The 14,558-nt window shown below is 48.3% G+C and overlaps 2 protein-coding genes across 2 annotated transcripts; both read left to right on the forward strand.

Annotated features, from left to right (window-relative positions):
* Window positions 1-342: 342 nt before the first annotated feature.
* On the forward strand, window positions 343-963 carry LOC139354341 (putative uncharacterized protein DDB_G0294196). The gene has a single exon (XM_070998566.1). The coding sequence runs from the start codon at window positions 343-345 to the stop codon at window positions 961-963; it is 621 nt and encodes a 206-aa protein (XP_070854667.1).
* Window positions 964-6,533: 5,570 nt separating this feature from the next.
* On the forward strand, window positions 6,534-10,758 carry LOC136117788 (uncharacterized). The gene is made up of 3 exons (XM_070998567.1): window positions 6,534-6,713; window positions 7,995-8,713; window positions 9,093-10,758. The coding sequence occupies exons 1-3, from the start codon at window positions 6,534-6,536 to the stop codon at window positions 10,756-10,758; spliced, it is 2,565 nt and encodes an 854-aa protein (XP_070854668.1).
* Window positions 10,759-14,558: the final 3,800 nt, after the last annotated feature.

The raw sequence follows: 14,558 nt of genomic DNA on the forward strand, positions 1-14,558 counted from the left end.
AGGATCCAGCTTGGGGCAAGGATGGTCGACAACCCGGCATATCCGAACCTCGCGGCGGATCTCCGGGCGGGGCGTTCCCGAGCCGGTCATCAGCTCCGACAACGACGTCGAGTTGGTGTAAGACCCGCGGGTGGAGCAGCGGCGATGGCGGCTTCGCAAAGCGGTCAACCGGGCCGACGGCCACATCCCGACTGGCGCGGCGGAGGTCGAATGGGCCAGCGAGAAGCCGCCCCAGGACCAGCAGGCTCCCGGTAGCCATGTCGAGTCTGTGGCAGAGGCTACGTTGGAATATCGACGGAAGTTCGAGGCTCGACGGCGAGCGAGGAGAGGGGGTTGAAGGAGATGGAAAAATCGCCGGAGTGGCAGGTCCAACTGCGGAGGGCCGAGGAGGAGGAGCAGCAGCTGTGGGAAAACCCAGGGTACCCACCCACCTTGAGGTATGCGCCCGAGCCCTGCATCCCGCCGCAAGAAGTGGCAGAAGACTGGGCGTCCTCACCTCCGCGGTGGCTGCCCGAAATCCCACCCATACCGCGGTACGAGGGATCACCGCAGTGGACGCCAGCACGACCACCCACGCCGAGGTTCGAGCAGCCACCACCGCAGCAGCAACTCGAACGCGAGCAGCCACCACCGCAGCAGCAGCTTGAACGCGAGCAGCCACCACCGCAGCAGGAGCCCGAACGCGAGCGACGCCAGCAGCAACAGACCGATCCGCCGCAGCAACAGCCAGGGAACCCGACGGGACAACACATCCGGACGGACATACCGGCGGCCCACGTGAGCCACAGTACCCGGACGTTCGTGGCCGAAGGGGTAAGGTGGCGGCAGCAGACGGTCTTCTGGACCTGGCCGGAGGGACCCGCAGAGGAGACGGCGGCGACGGAGGAGCCCCGAATCTGGGAGGAGAATGGTCCCCGGGTGAGCCCGCTGGACCCCAGGACCCGCGGCAGACCGGAGCATTAGGCCCCACCGACACCGAGCATCGGACCGACGACGCCAAGGACCGGGCCATCGACACCAGCGCCAACAGGGAGCGTGACGGTAACCGCGGAGCCAGATGAGCCTCTGGAGCGAGGACCCTGGGTGTGGCCCGAACCCGTGGAAGGTGGCCGACCTCCGCTCAAGCGACAGTACTCGGCGCCCGAAGTGTCCGAGGTGGTGGCACGCCCGTAATTGTCGCGGACGGTGTCGGCGCCGGAGGGCCAGCGATGGCGAGAGATCGCGGAGCACGAATGGCCCGAAGGGATCGCGGAGGCACCGGAGGTGAAGGAGGCTCGCATCCTGTGCGGCAGGCGCAGCGTGCGCGTATGGAGAGAGGGGCGCGCGTTCCGAGTCCGGTTGGGGCTCGCGTGCACGAGAGTGTTTGAGGAGCAGCCAAATAAAGTTTGAAAAGAGAAGAAAACGAAACAAAGTTTAAAACCGGCATAGGACGGGAAACGCGGCTGAAACAGGGGCCAGAAGAAAGGGGCATACATGGCAGCTCCGGCATCCTGAAGTTCACATTGAGTTAATGCAGGAAGCAGACAAACGAATATCAAAATACTCACCTGCTGCGAAGCAAATGCGAACTCCTCTCCGCACCCGCTCACGAGTGTTGCCAGCGTGGAACCAGTCTCAGCCTGCAAAGGACTATTGAAGGGCGAGAGAGAGACGAGAGGCGAGAGAAGACGTATGAAGAGAGAGGATGAAATAGAAAGGAGTGAAGAAATTCGAAAACTTACCTAGAAAGTTGCAAAGTCACCATGAGCCAGGGAAGGGGGCGCCTCGATAGGCGATCGATTGGCACTAGACGATAGGGCGATCGATGGGCACACGAAAATGGAAATATCGGCAAAAGGTGGAAATATCGCAACGAGCAGGTGGCATTGCCGCACCGTCGGTATCGATATGCGAATGAACATCGATCACGCACGAATGGTGTGACCAGGCGGAGGAACCAATAAAAGGAGTAAAACTCAGCAATGAGCAGCGAGCTGGGGAGTATCTATGTCCCAGTGGAAACATGGGAAATATCGGCGCGGCAGATTTTAAGTTGCTACGAGGAGGATGACCAGCGCTGTAGAAACTGAACAGAGTTAAGAGCGTCGTGGGAGCATCGAGGGAGCAACGAGGGAGCGCCGCGGGAATCACAAGGACTCGAAGGTTAGGACAAGCAAGGAAACGCCGGAGAGTAGGAGCAGGCTTTAAATGTTTCCCGAAGTAAGGGGGGAATGTGAGGAGTTAAACAACTCCCCACAAGTAGAAGCAGCAACAGATGGCCGGCCGCTTATCAGATACGCGGCGAATTCGCGTAGTAACGGCGCGGCGAAGAGAGTTTGGAGACTTGGATACAGAACGACAGAGTTTGGAGACCAAGGATGGAGAGCGAGAGAGTGTGGAGACCAAGGATGGAGAACGAGAGAGTTTGAAGACCAAGGATGGAGAGAAAGAGAGTTTGGAGACCAAGGAGATAATGAAGACTTAGCGGGCAAGACAAGAGTGCCGTGTGCAGAAGCGGATAACGGGACTCCACCGGACTTTGGACCCTCCCGTGAACTTTGGACCGGGAGAAGAAGTGCCACATCTCGGCAGTGGAGCGGGAATCTCTCTCACGGGAATCAGCGGGACGGTAGTAGTGGGCGGAGCATCGATCGGAAGCGGCACGTGAAGAACTAGTGGGTCAACCAGAAGGCACGGACTTTGGACCCGGAGTGGAAAGATCCAGCGGGCCATGCGCAAAAGGGAAATAAGGGTTCCTGGAGGCCCTATATAAGGCCGCAGAGCGCTGGCAGCTGGATCAGTCGATCACAAGGAGTCAAACCGTCAAGATCAATCAGATAGCAAAGCGAACAATCAAACAACGAGATAATCTACAAGGGAGCAACAGCAAGTCGAGTCGGCGGAGAGGCAGCGCCGTGGGAGCCTACGAGGAGCAAGATTGCTACGTCGAGACGTTCGGTATTGGGATACCAGGAATCTCCGAGGGCATCACACGGCTAGGTCGAGGCGGTCGATTAACCCTATCCACAAAGTCCTGGCGTTACGCCTGGAGAGAGTATAACAAGCCAGAAGGGAGAGCGGTCGATCGGTACGGTCTCGAGTGGAGTTGTCTAGGAGAGCCCTACGGATTCGACTTGCGAGGTCCCGAGCGGCGTGCCCGAACCCCAAATATAACAAGCCAGAAGGGAGAGCGGTCGATCGGTACGGTCTCGAGTGGAATTGTCCAGGAGAGCCCTACGGATTCGACTTGCGCGGTCCCGGAGCGGCGTGCCCGATCCCCGAGCACCAAAAGCCACGCGGAAACGTCCCGGACCCAAAGCAAAAGGGTGAGGCTAGGGTGGAACGTTCGTTTACACTAGGCGCGGAAGCGAAGTAAAGCGCGAGGCAGAGCAAGTCCGCAGAGACTGTCCGCGGGACAGAGCAAGGGACAGGCGGCGGTGTGTCGAAAGGAGAGATCCTGGAGAGCACAGCTTCTGTTCACCCTAGTCTGAGAACGGTGACGCTTCCCTAAGCCCGTACGGCTGATACCCCTCGCGAGTCCGAGTCGTTACCAGCAGTTACCAAGTCACGCGTGAGGAGCGAGCAGCGAGTGAGCATCTTCAGGGAGCTCCGAGGATCTTCAGCGAGCTGCGAGGATCTTCAGGGAGCTACAGGACTGGAGCACCGAGTCGTCAAGGCGAGAGGTCGTCGAATCGACCAGGACCGTTGGAAGTACCGAAAGCCACAAGCGACGAGGCAAGGCCAACCAAGCTACCAAGACATTTGTAATAATATACCCGCAATAAACCCACTACGAACCCGAGAACTCTGTGCTTTCTCACTGAGCTACTGGGCGGTCACTGGTGGGACGAACACACAATATACTGAGCTAGCCGCACGAATCTCGTAGCGAGCAGACCACAAAAATAAGTTCGTTACAATACATTTTATTTCAAGGGGGAAAGTCAACCCTGTGAAATCAAATATTATTTAATCACTTATACGAATTATCTCCAGCGATATATCAATATTATATGCCGAACATCTTTGCGGCCTGTTAACCATTTTTAAGGCAGAAGTCAACGCCCATTTATAACAATATTGTACGCGCTACTGTGAACGTTAGTGGTTAACAGACGAGAGCAGTTACGTCCAGATGGTCTCTCATCTCGCTCTCGGACTGTTAACCGTTCAGTGGCGGGGTTCTTTGAGTTCTTCAAAAAAATCCAAGATAAGTACGATAGCCAGATATTTCCCAAGAACCAAATTTTCTTATATCTGTCTGATCGGCCATTTCCATTGTGAATACGATCGCCATATTCCGGCTTCTTTTTCGTATTTGCCATTTCCATATATATTCGTATTTATATACACATACTTCCATTCGAGTTGCACCCGGCAACATTTCTACAGCGACATTTACATACAGTCCACATTATCTCCAATTTCCAAAATTATTACAAATTACAAATTTACAATTGCAATTTACACACATATATTTCCGAGTTCCCACAAACACACAAATCATACGCCCATACATACACACATATAACCCTGATGCATGCTTATTAATGTACGTACATATGTCTGGCCATCTCAACATATGTACATAAGGGAAAGAGTCACGTAGCGCAACGTAAGGCAACGTAAGCACGGTAATCCACGTACCTTCTTTCGAGGTACACCCTACAAACATTTCGAAAGCGACATTTACATACAGTCCATATTATTAATAATTTCCAAATATAAAAAGGACAATTTATGCACATATATTTCCAAGTTCCCACAAACACACATATCCATACGTCCATACATACACACATATAATCCTGATGCAAGCTTATTAATATACGTACATATGCCTGTCCGCTGCAACACAAGGAGAAACGCACATAGGTTGATACGGTACACCCTACAAAAGTTTCAACAACGATATTTATTATATGTATAACAATATTACCAAAAATCAAAATAACCTGATTCCACCGAACCCATCAACACGACACGCCTTTCCAGAACTTGCATGATATTTATTTCAGCAACGGTAATTCGCATCCACCGGCGGTTCACATCCATTAAATTAAAATAAATAGATACATTTTTTTGCAAGCCGTGACGGTGCGAAATATATATTTATTTTCCTATTCCTAGCGCTCATTTCCGCAGCACAGCAAACAACGGCAAATATCTGGCAGAACAGTCGTTCCGAATTCTCGTTATTTCCTCGCACGTCAAGTAGTTGATGTGAAACTGTTCTATTTCCACATACTCCAAACGTAGACAGGAGCTCCAACGCTAATAGCGAACACAAGCGGACTGCTTGCAATTGCCATAACGGGAAAACGGAGAAGCCACTGCGAAATATAAATTTTTTTTTTAATCAAATTAAATGAATTCCATACGATTTTTCGTCTCTTTTTTTTCTCTTGGAACCCAATCCGGTGATCCGCAACAGTGTGACCAGACTTAAGGACAGACTTTTACGGGCGGGTCTAATTTTTACAAAGCAACAAGGGCGGCCCAGATAATCGAAGTTCTGGAATGCCAGGTCCAAGCCCAGTAGCCCCAAAGTCGATCACAAAGGCAAAGAGCGAAACTTCCTTAGCCACCCAAGAAAACGACAAGAAGCTGTCTGTTCCTACGAGCAATCAGAAACGATCGTCTCTGAGTCCGCTCACGCCAAAGGTTAGGCCACAAGTCCAGACCAAGTCCGTAAAGTCGCTAGGAACTCGTTCTCAGGAAAAAATGAGTAACGAAATTTCATTTGCAGCCCTCGCGCGGTTCATCACGGTGTCCGACCGTATGAGCCATTTCAGAGCGACAATTGAAACTCCAGGGTCGTCATCTCCGTCCGTCCACACCTGCAAAGTCCGTAAGGAACAAGTCCGCTCACTCTGGGACAAAGCCGAGAAAGAATTTGAAGCGTGTCTAGACACAATTTCCAGCATGACGACTTAAGGGGCGGAAGAAATTCTGGCGACTCTGCACCGAAAATATGAATATTGCTATCCGGTGTACGAGGAGCTAGCGGTTCAGCTCAGTGAGCTTATCGACCAAGCCAATTCTCAGCATCCGCCCACGAGCACCAATAATCAGTCCACTTACATTCCATCTGGGTGCCGTTTACCGCCATGCGACACTGAAGTATTCGAAGGGGACTATCTTAAATGGTCAACAATTCTAGGTTGACATCAGTCGAAAAACTTTTTCATCTCAACGCTAAAACTAGCGGCGAGGCTAAGGCAATCCTAGCCAAGTCCCCTCTCACAAATGAGGGTTTCGATTCAGCATCGGCAGCGCTTCGAGACCGTTTCGAAAATAAAAGACTGCTAGTAAACAGCCAACTCAAACTCTTTTTTAATTTGAGTTCCGTAAGTTCCGAATCTGGCCAGGCTTTGAAAAACCTGCAGAGCACAATCCAAGGGTGTTTGATAGCGCTGGCTCATTCCAACATTTCCACAGAGAATTGCGACTGTCTCCTGGTATTTCTGTGCGCCAGCAGATTACCAAAATTGACCCTCTCCTTATGGGAGCAGTCCCTTTTATCCAAACCCGACATTCCGACCTGGGTTGAAATGAACACGTTTCTTAGCGACAGGTACCGAACGCTAGAGGCGATTGAGGATATGAAACCCAGCACCAGCAATCACCCTAACGCTAAGAGTCAACCCGTTTCCAGAAAGCTCAACTCCTTCGAAGCTAAGGTGGTCACAAAACCAAAGAATTGCGATCTGTGCTCAAAAGAGAGTGCTCCAGTGCGCTTATGCCAGCGTTTTCTCCAGATGTCTGTGGATGCACGAACGAACTTCATCAAAAAAAAAGCAGCTTTGCTTAAATTGTTTCGCGAGAGGCCACCAGCTACGTGAATGTACTAGCACTCACAGCTGTTTCACATGTCGAGCGCGGCATCATACACTGTTGCATAAAGGCAACCCCAATTCCCGTGGATCAACTTCCGCAATTAGTTCTTCAGCAGGCCCACAAAATCCAGCTGTACAGGGGGCCGGTGGCGGTTCAGAAAATCTGCCCGTGTGCAGAACTATTTAGCAACCGGTTCTAGAGCGGTTTTGCTAGGCACGGCCATTATTGACATATGCCACTTGGGAACGAACTACAGAGCTCGCGCTCTGATAGACTCGGGTTCTGAAGCTACGTTTATTACGGAACGCCTGTTCAATCTGATTAAGCTACCGTTCCGCCATATCCAAGCCCAAGTTTCGGGCTTAAATCAGACCGTTTCCGCTCAGGCGACCAGGCTCTGCCATTTTTCTATTCGAGCCCCTAATAAGCCAGGCCTCCAGCTAGACACCGCAGCTTACGTTTTGTCTGAATTGACCGGAAAGCTACCATCTTACCCAATCCCACGAGATGCGTTGATTGATTTACCTGCCATTCCCCTGGCAGATCCAACAATTTTAGAGAGTTCCCAGATCGATGTTCTGGTCGGAGCCGACATTTTACCGTCCGTGTTGCTGAGCGGCACGCGCAAAAACATTTGCGGTTCTCTCCTAGGTCAGGAAACTATTTTCGGCTGGGTGCTTTCCGGCCCAGTTGCTAGTACATCGAGCCAAAAGCGGGTGTCAGCTTTCAGGACCCAGATAACCGAAACAAGTGACAGGGGCTTGGAAAAACTTCTCACTAAGTTTTGGGAGGTGGAGAACATACCAACTAAGGGGTTAAAAGAATCCGATTTCTATTGCGAGAGCAATTTTCTCCAAACCACCACAAGAGACGCAAGCGGTAGATACGTGGTAACTTTATCGTTTTGCGAACCAGAAAATTTCGGATCCAAACTGGGGTACTCGCGATCCATAGCCCTAGCTCAGTTTCTTAGAAATGAAAACCGTTTGAAAAAACCATTAAAAGAGCAGTATGACTCAGTCATTTAAGAGTATTTGGATCTGGGTCACATGAGAGAAGTCCCCCCGTCTTACGATTCTCCAATATTCAATGCTTCTAGCCCTTCAGCAAATGGGACAAGCTTGAACGAAATTCTTCATGCTGGTCCAGTCCTACAATCTGATTAAACCATTCAGATTTTGAAGTGGCGTTATTTCCAATACGTGTTCAGTGCAGACATTACAAAGATGTACCGTCAGATCTGGGTCGATCCCAAGCATACGCCGTTCAAAAGAATTTTATTCCGGAATAAAGAAGGAGAAGTAAGCGATTTCAAGCTAAAAACCGTCACCTTTAGTGTCAACTGTGCACCGTTTCTGGCACTCCGCATACTCCAACAATTGGCAGACGACGTAGAAAAGGACTTCCCTAAAGCAAGCAATATTGTTCGGCATTTTATGTACGTAGGCGACGTTCTGGCAGGTGCCAATTCCATTCAAGAGGCTCAACTTGCGATCAGCGAGCTTCACCACGCTTTTAATCGCGCCGGCTTCCCATTAAGAAAGTGGACAGCTAATCAGGAGAGCATCCTCGAAGATATCCCAAACGAGCATCTACTCCACGAAGACTTTTGTGACCTTAAGTCCGAAAGTTTTGCCAAAACACTTGGTGTTCGGTGGAATGCGACCTCGGATGAGTTCTATTTTGTCCCACCACCAGTTTCGATTGAATCTACTTATACGAAGAGAGAGGTTCTTTCCCAAATCGCGAAACTTTTTGTCCGCTCAAAAATCTTTATGCAAGAGATTTGGTTGCAAGAGTTGGGCTGGGATGAAAATATCCACGCAGAAATGAATCAAAGATGGCAAGAATTTTTGCGCAGCTATTCCGAGCTTGAACAGATCCGTATTCTAAGGTGGGTTGGTTTCCAGCCAGAGGTAAAGGTAGAGCATCATGGTTTTTGTGATGCGTCGCAGAAGGCATATGGGGGTTGAAGTAGGCCATAACATTATGACACGTCTGCTTACCGCCAAAACCCGAGTCACCCCTGTTAAAATGGTGTCCCTTCCAGTGTTGTTGTCAGAAATGATCGCAGCTATCCTTCCGAATATGCCAATTTCCAATTCCGACATTTTCTGCTGGACTGATTCCACCATCGTCCTCGCATGGTTGAATAAACCGGCCTGCCACTGGACCACGTTTGTAGCCAACCGAGTGACCAAGATTACTCAGGTGACAAGCGCTGAACATTGGGCTCATGTGTGATCTGAGCACAATTCCGCGGACCTAACCAGTCGAGGCGTGTCGCTGCGGGAGCTGGTTCATAGCCAACTCTGGTGGGAGGGACCGGATTGGTTACAACGGCCAAAAGATAAGTGGCCAACACTGGGGCTTGCACCTCCAGTCACAGACATAGAGCAGCGTGCTGTGAAGGTCAATTTCGCAAAGGCCCCAGCCGAAGATTTTCTGGAACGGTTCTCCAAGTTGGACAAGGCTCTGCGGGTCTTTGCGTACGTGTTACGGTTCATTCAACGCTGCCGCAAGATGCCGAGGGGCCCAGCTGATCGGCCTACCAAGGAAGAGGTCCGAGAAGCTGAAAGAGCCCTGATTATATATGCCCAGCGGGAGGAATATACCCAGGAGCTTAAATTCCTAAACGATAAGCGTCCAATTCCAGTTTCCAGCCCGATAGCCAACCTGTATCCATTTCTAGACCAGCGAGGCCTGTTAAGGGCATGTGGTCGCATTACAGCCTCAACAGCCCTTCAGTATGACGAGTGGCATCCTATTATACTGCCATACAACTGTCGACTAGCTCGTCTGCTCGTCCTTTTCTCACACCAGATTTCCCTGCATGGAGGCAACCAACTAGTGGTACGCCTCATCCGATCGAAGTATTGGATTCTTAAAATCAAGAATCTGGTAAAAGCTGTGCTAAACTCCTGTAAGGTGTGCACTATTTACAAGAAGAGAGTACAGACGCAATTGATGGGCGATCTTCCTACCGATCGAGATACCTTCTCCAGGCCATTTACATATACGGGCATTGATTATGCAGGCCCGTTTGAGACAAAAAACTACACAGGCAGAGCATGCCTTATTACCAAGGGATATGTATGCGTGTTTGTGTGTTTCTTCACAAAGGCTATCCATTTAGAGCCTACGTCCGACCTGATAACCGAGAAGTTCCTCGCGGCATTTGCCCGATTCGTAGCGAGAAGAGGGTGTCCTCAGCGGGTCCATTCGGATAATGGCAAAACCTTTGTGCGGGCAGCGACTCTACTTTCTCGGGATTTCATGCAGACGATCAAGGAGTTTGTGACTGATACCTATAGCCATCAGGGGATCTTGCGGCGGTTCATTCCTCCAGGAGCTCCACATATGGGTGGATTGTGGGAGGCTGGAGTGAAAAGCTTCAATGCACTTTTCTACAAGTCGACGTCAAGTCGGAAGTATACGTTTGAAGATTTCTCCACTCTTCTAGCCAAAGTTGAAGCATGCCTCAATTCCAGGCCGCTGTCTCCCATGTTCGAATATCCTGCTGAGTTGTTGGTATTGACGCCAGGCCACTTTCTGATTGGGGGTACGTTGCTTTCCACAGCTGAACCCGAAATTAAGGGCGAAGCTAAGTCGATTATAAATCGCTGGCAACACTTAAAGGCCCTGCATCAGCAGTTCAGTGCGCGATGGAAAGAGGAGTACTTAAAGGAACTTCACAAGCGCAATAAGTGGCAGAACCCTTCCAGAGATATCCAAGTCGATGATATGGTGGTCGTCAAAGAAGACAATATGCCATCAAACGACTGGCGGCTCGGCAGAGTTGTATCTGTCTTTCCAGGGGCCGATAGTAGAGTTCGCGTAGTCGAAATCCTTACCGCTCGAGGGACTATAACGCGTCCCATCCACAAGCTTGTACTTCTTCCTATGGAGGCCAAGGCAACCTCCGCTCTTCCACAATAGTGCCTTCTGTCCTCATGCTTCAAAATCCATTCACAATTAATACTAAATGCGATTATCTTTTTTTTATTAAAGCATTAAAACCATGTCTCCACGCAGCGCCCAAACTTTGGTCGACAGACGTTCACGAGGTACTCGATCCAACCGCTGCCGAGTCTGTCGGGGAATCCATCCTCTACGGAAGTGCAACCGTTTCCTGAGGCTCAGCACTGAGAAGCGGCTCCACGCCGTTCTCATAAATAAATATTGTGCAAATTGCCTGGCCCACAAGCATTCCGAAGGAGTATGTCGCAGCGGAGACACGTGCAAAAAGTGTGGTCAGGACCACCACACGCTGCTCCATTTGCTCCACGACCTTCAGCTTCCGGTTTACGCTCGCCAAGTCCAACGCCAAGCTCGCGGAACCATTCCCGGTGTTCCGACCAGTTCGACCAGCCAACTGCAGCTCCATCTGTGGCGTCTCTGTTGCAGCATCGGAGTGTGCAAATCATCCCGACGGCCATCGTGGTTCTCGACACAGGAACCAATAAGTACGAGGCGGGGGCCCTGATCGATCCGTGCACACCAGTGAGCACCATCGACCGGTCGCTGGCCGCGGCGTTCGGCCTTTCCACTACGAGCGTCGGAGACGAGACGGTCTGTTCGGCGACGATAAGGTCACGGACGGGCACCTTCAGAATCGACGTGGTGCTGAACGTTAGACCCAACTTCCGCACTCGCACTCCAATCCGCGTCCTAGCCGACGATGTTCGCGCTAAGTTCAACGATATCCGCCTCGCTGACAAACAATTTCATCGACCGGCGACTATATCCCTGGTGTTGCGCTCAGACGTGTATCGTGACGTCATCCAGCCCGGGTTCCTGAATCTGGATGAGGGGTTGCCTGTGCCACAAAGCACTGTGTTCGGCTGGATTGTCTCCGGATCATGTCGACAGTCTTAAGGTGCCCGACGAGGTCTGATTTGGTTGCTACGTTTGTCGTCGCAAGGGGGGAGAATGTCCGCGCCACGGAGGCGCTACTGTGAACATTAGTGGTTAACAGACGAGAGCAGTTACGTCCAGATGGTCTCTCATCTCGCTCTCGGACTGTTAACAGTCTCCACCCCCGCTCTCCTAACATTAGAGTTAAGTTCAAGCTGTTAGTTCTAAGTTACCACTCCAAGAAAGCCCACGCTGCGGCTAATAAAGTGATTTTCAAGTGAAAAGAAGTCCAAGTCACTTTTCTGTGCCCCGAAGCATATTTCATCCAGGAATTTTCCCACCACAAGCTTGAAGAACCCAGGAAATCCACCACCCTCCATTTCAAATATTGATCATTTTTGTTACAAGCAATAACTATTGCTTTTTTTGTCAAAAGGAAATGAGGTAGTGGTATGAAGGACGAACCAGCCATCGGTGTCTAATGATTCACATTCATTTCCAAGCGAATCAATTTTATAAGAGACCATCCACTGTCTCTCTCTTGAAATTCTTGAGTTTTAGAAATTATTTGCATGGTATGTTCATAAAAGATACATTCTTAATCAGAATCTTTATTCATGATCGCCATTTTACTTTGAAAACTTTTCATTTAAATTTCTTCAGATTCATCTTTAAAAAGTATATATTCTGCAAACAGTTCAAAGTTTACTTTTGCTGAAGTATAACTTTCTAATAGAATGCTAAGATGAGGTAGCAGTGACAATCCAGCTTCACTCAAGAAACTCTCAGGTAAGATCAAGTCCGATCCATCATTTACATACACGTAATGCAGTATTCTTCCCTTGAATCCCTCAGAAATTTTTTTGACTCTTCCGTCAAGGGGTTAAATTGCATTTCGCTTATGCAGCTCCAAACGGACATGGTTTGCCCACTTATTCTTTTGCAAGAAACACTTGCAGGATTGACAATACTGATTTTGGTTATTTTTAGTTTTTTTTTTTTAAACTTTTAGTTTAAACTTTTTTTTCACGATCACTTTTTTACTTTTATTTAAGTTGTGTTTGACGAAGCAGAGTATTCCACTTCAAGAATACTTTTGGAAGACTAACTATTGTCCTCGATCATTTATAGTATTTGAAGTGGGCGTGAACGATAATATTGAAGATGAGAGGTGCATACATAAGATTTTTTTTAATTCAAAAACTTAGGTAATTCTAGTAGGTTACATCGACTATTCATTGGTTAGAAGAGATGAGAAGTATTGATTTCGAAAAATATTTTATACAAATGTAACCAATAGGACACCATCAAATCGATAAAGGATACACAAAATCATAGAACAAAGGAGAGTGTTGGTTAGAAGAGGTCGCACATACTTTGCTGCAGGTGGGAAAGGATAGATCTTGTCAATTTATACACACAATCATACTCAGATAGCGAATAGGGGACAGTTTGTTAAAAATCATTTCGAGTTTGGGAAAAAACAAAGATTTTCATTTGTTGAATTTTGAGAATGTACATCTTTGGGTAAAAGAAGAGGAAAAATAAAAGATTTTCATTTGTTGAATTTCGAGAATGCACTTCTTTGGGTAAAAGATGAAGATTAAAACCTTTATAAAATTTCCTTAAATTGTGTAACCATATTTAAAAGTGTAAGACGAGATTGTTGACTTAGACAGACAACATGCATTCAGTTGAAATAAATAATTTTCTGAACGCATTTGACGGAATTCTGTTCAATGCACACTATGTACGGCTCCAGTTCATTTAATCAAAACTCTTTGAATGTGATGGAGGTATTATGTAAATATCTATTCATAGAAATCATATGAACACCTGCGTGTGGAGGAATGATGCAGCCACTGAGGGAGTTGATACTTGTGTATGCCATCGAATTTCGGATTACAAAAAGGAAGCACTAACATTATGAATATATACTATAATTTAGAAAAGAGAATGAAAAAGATTAAATAACGTAAATACATGTTTGCAATACCAAAACAAGGAAGAACGCTATAGTCGAGTACCCCGACTATCAGATACCCGTTACTCAACTAAAGGGACCAAATGGAAATGGAGATATACAAGCAGCAAAGCGAGATTTAAATGCGCCACCTACCGGCGGTAGACAGGTTTAAGCGTTATGGGCGTGGCAAATGGATAAATCGATAGGTATTGACGAGACCAATACATTTCAGTTAAAATTTTTTATCTAGCATGAAAATTGTGGGCGTCACAGGCCTGGCGGTTTGTGGGCGCTAGAGTGGGCGTGGCACTCTGCTGAAACAAACTTGTGCTGCGTAAGAAGCTCAGAAATCTGCACGCCAAATCTCAATAGCCTAGCTCTTATAGTTTCCGAAATCTTAGCGTTCATCCGGACAGACGGACAGACGGACATGGCTACATCGACTCGGCTAGTGATCCTGTTCGGGTTCGAGTTCGGGTAGCTCTGGCTTGAATCTCTTTTATGACATGTTTATGACCCATTTGTGGAAAGGAGAGAATCTTCGACAATTTACCAGTTAAAGGTTCTGGGGCGGAAACTTAAATGTGTATTTGAAAAAATTCCACATCTGAGAACCATTTACTTGTGAGATTTATTTTTTTGGGGTTCTTTTGATTTCTAAATTAGTTTTACAATCATAGAAATCTTTATTCCCCAACATGATCCCTCTGAGGCAATCATCTTTGAATACTTTGGGTGTGCGACCTTTCACACGTGCACAGCAACACCTGTGATAATGAGGCAAAAGGGTACGTGATCACACCTTTCCCCAACATGATCGGATATGTTCTTCTAAGGTAACAACCTTTGGATACTATGGGTGTGCGACCTTTCACACGTGCACCTTCTTCACCTGACTATTAATTGAACATAATGA

The sequence above is a fragment of the Drosophila suzukii genome, assembly GCF_043229965.1.
Source record: "Drosophila suzukii chromosome 2 unlocalized genomic scaffold, CBGP_Dsuzu_IsoJpt1.0 scf_2c, whole genome shotgun sequence".
Taxonomy (NCBI): Eukaryota; Metazoa; Arthropoda; class Insecta; order Diptera; family Drosophilidae; genus Drosophila; species Drosophila suzukii.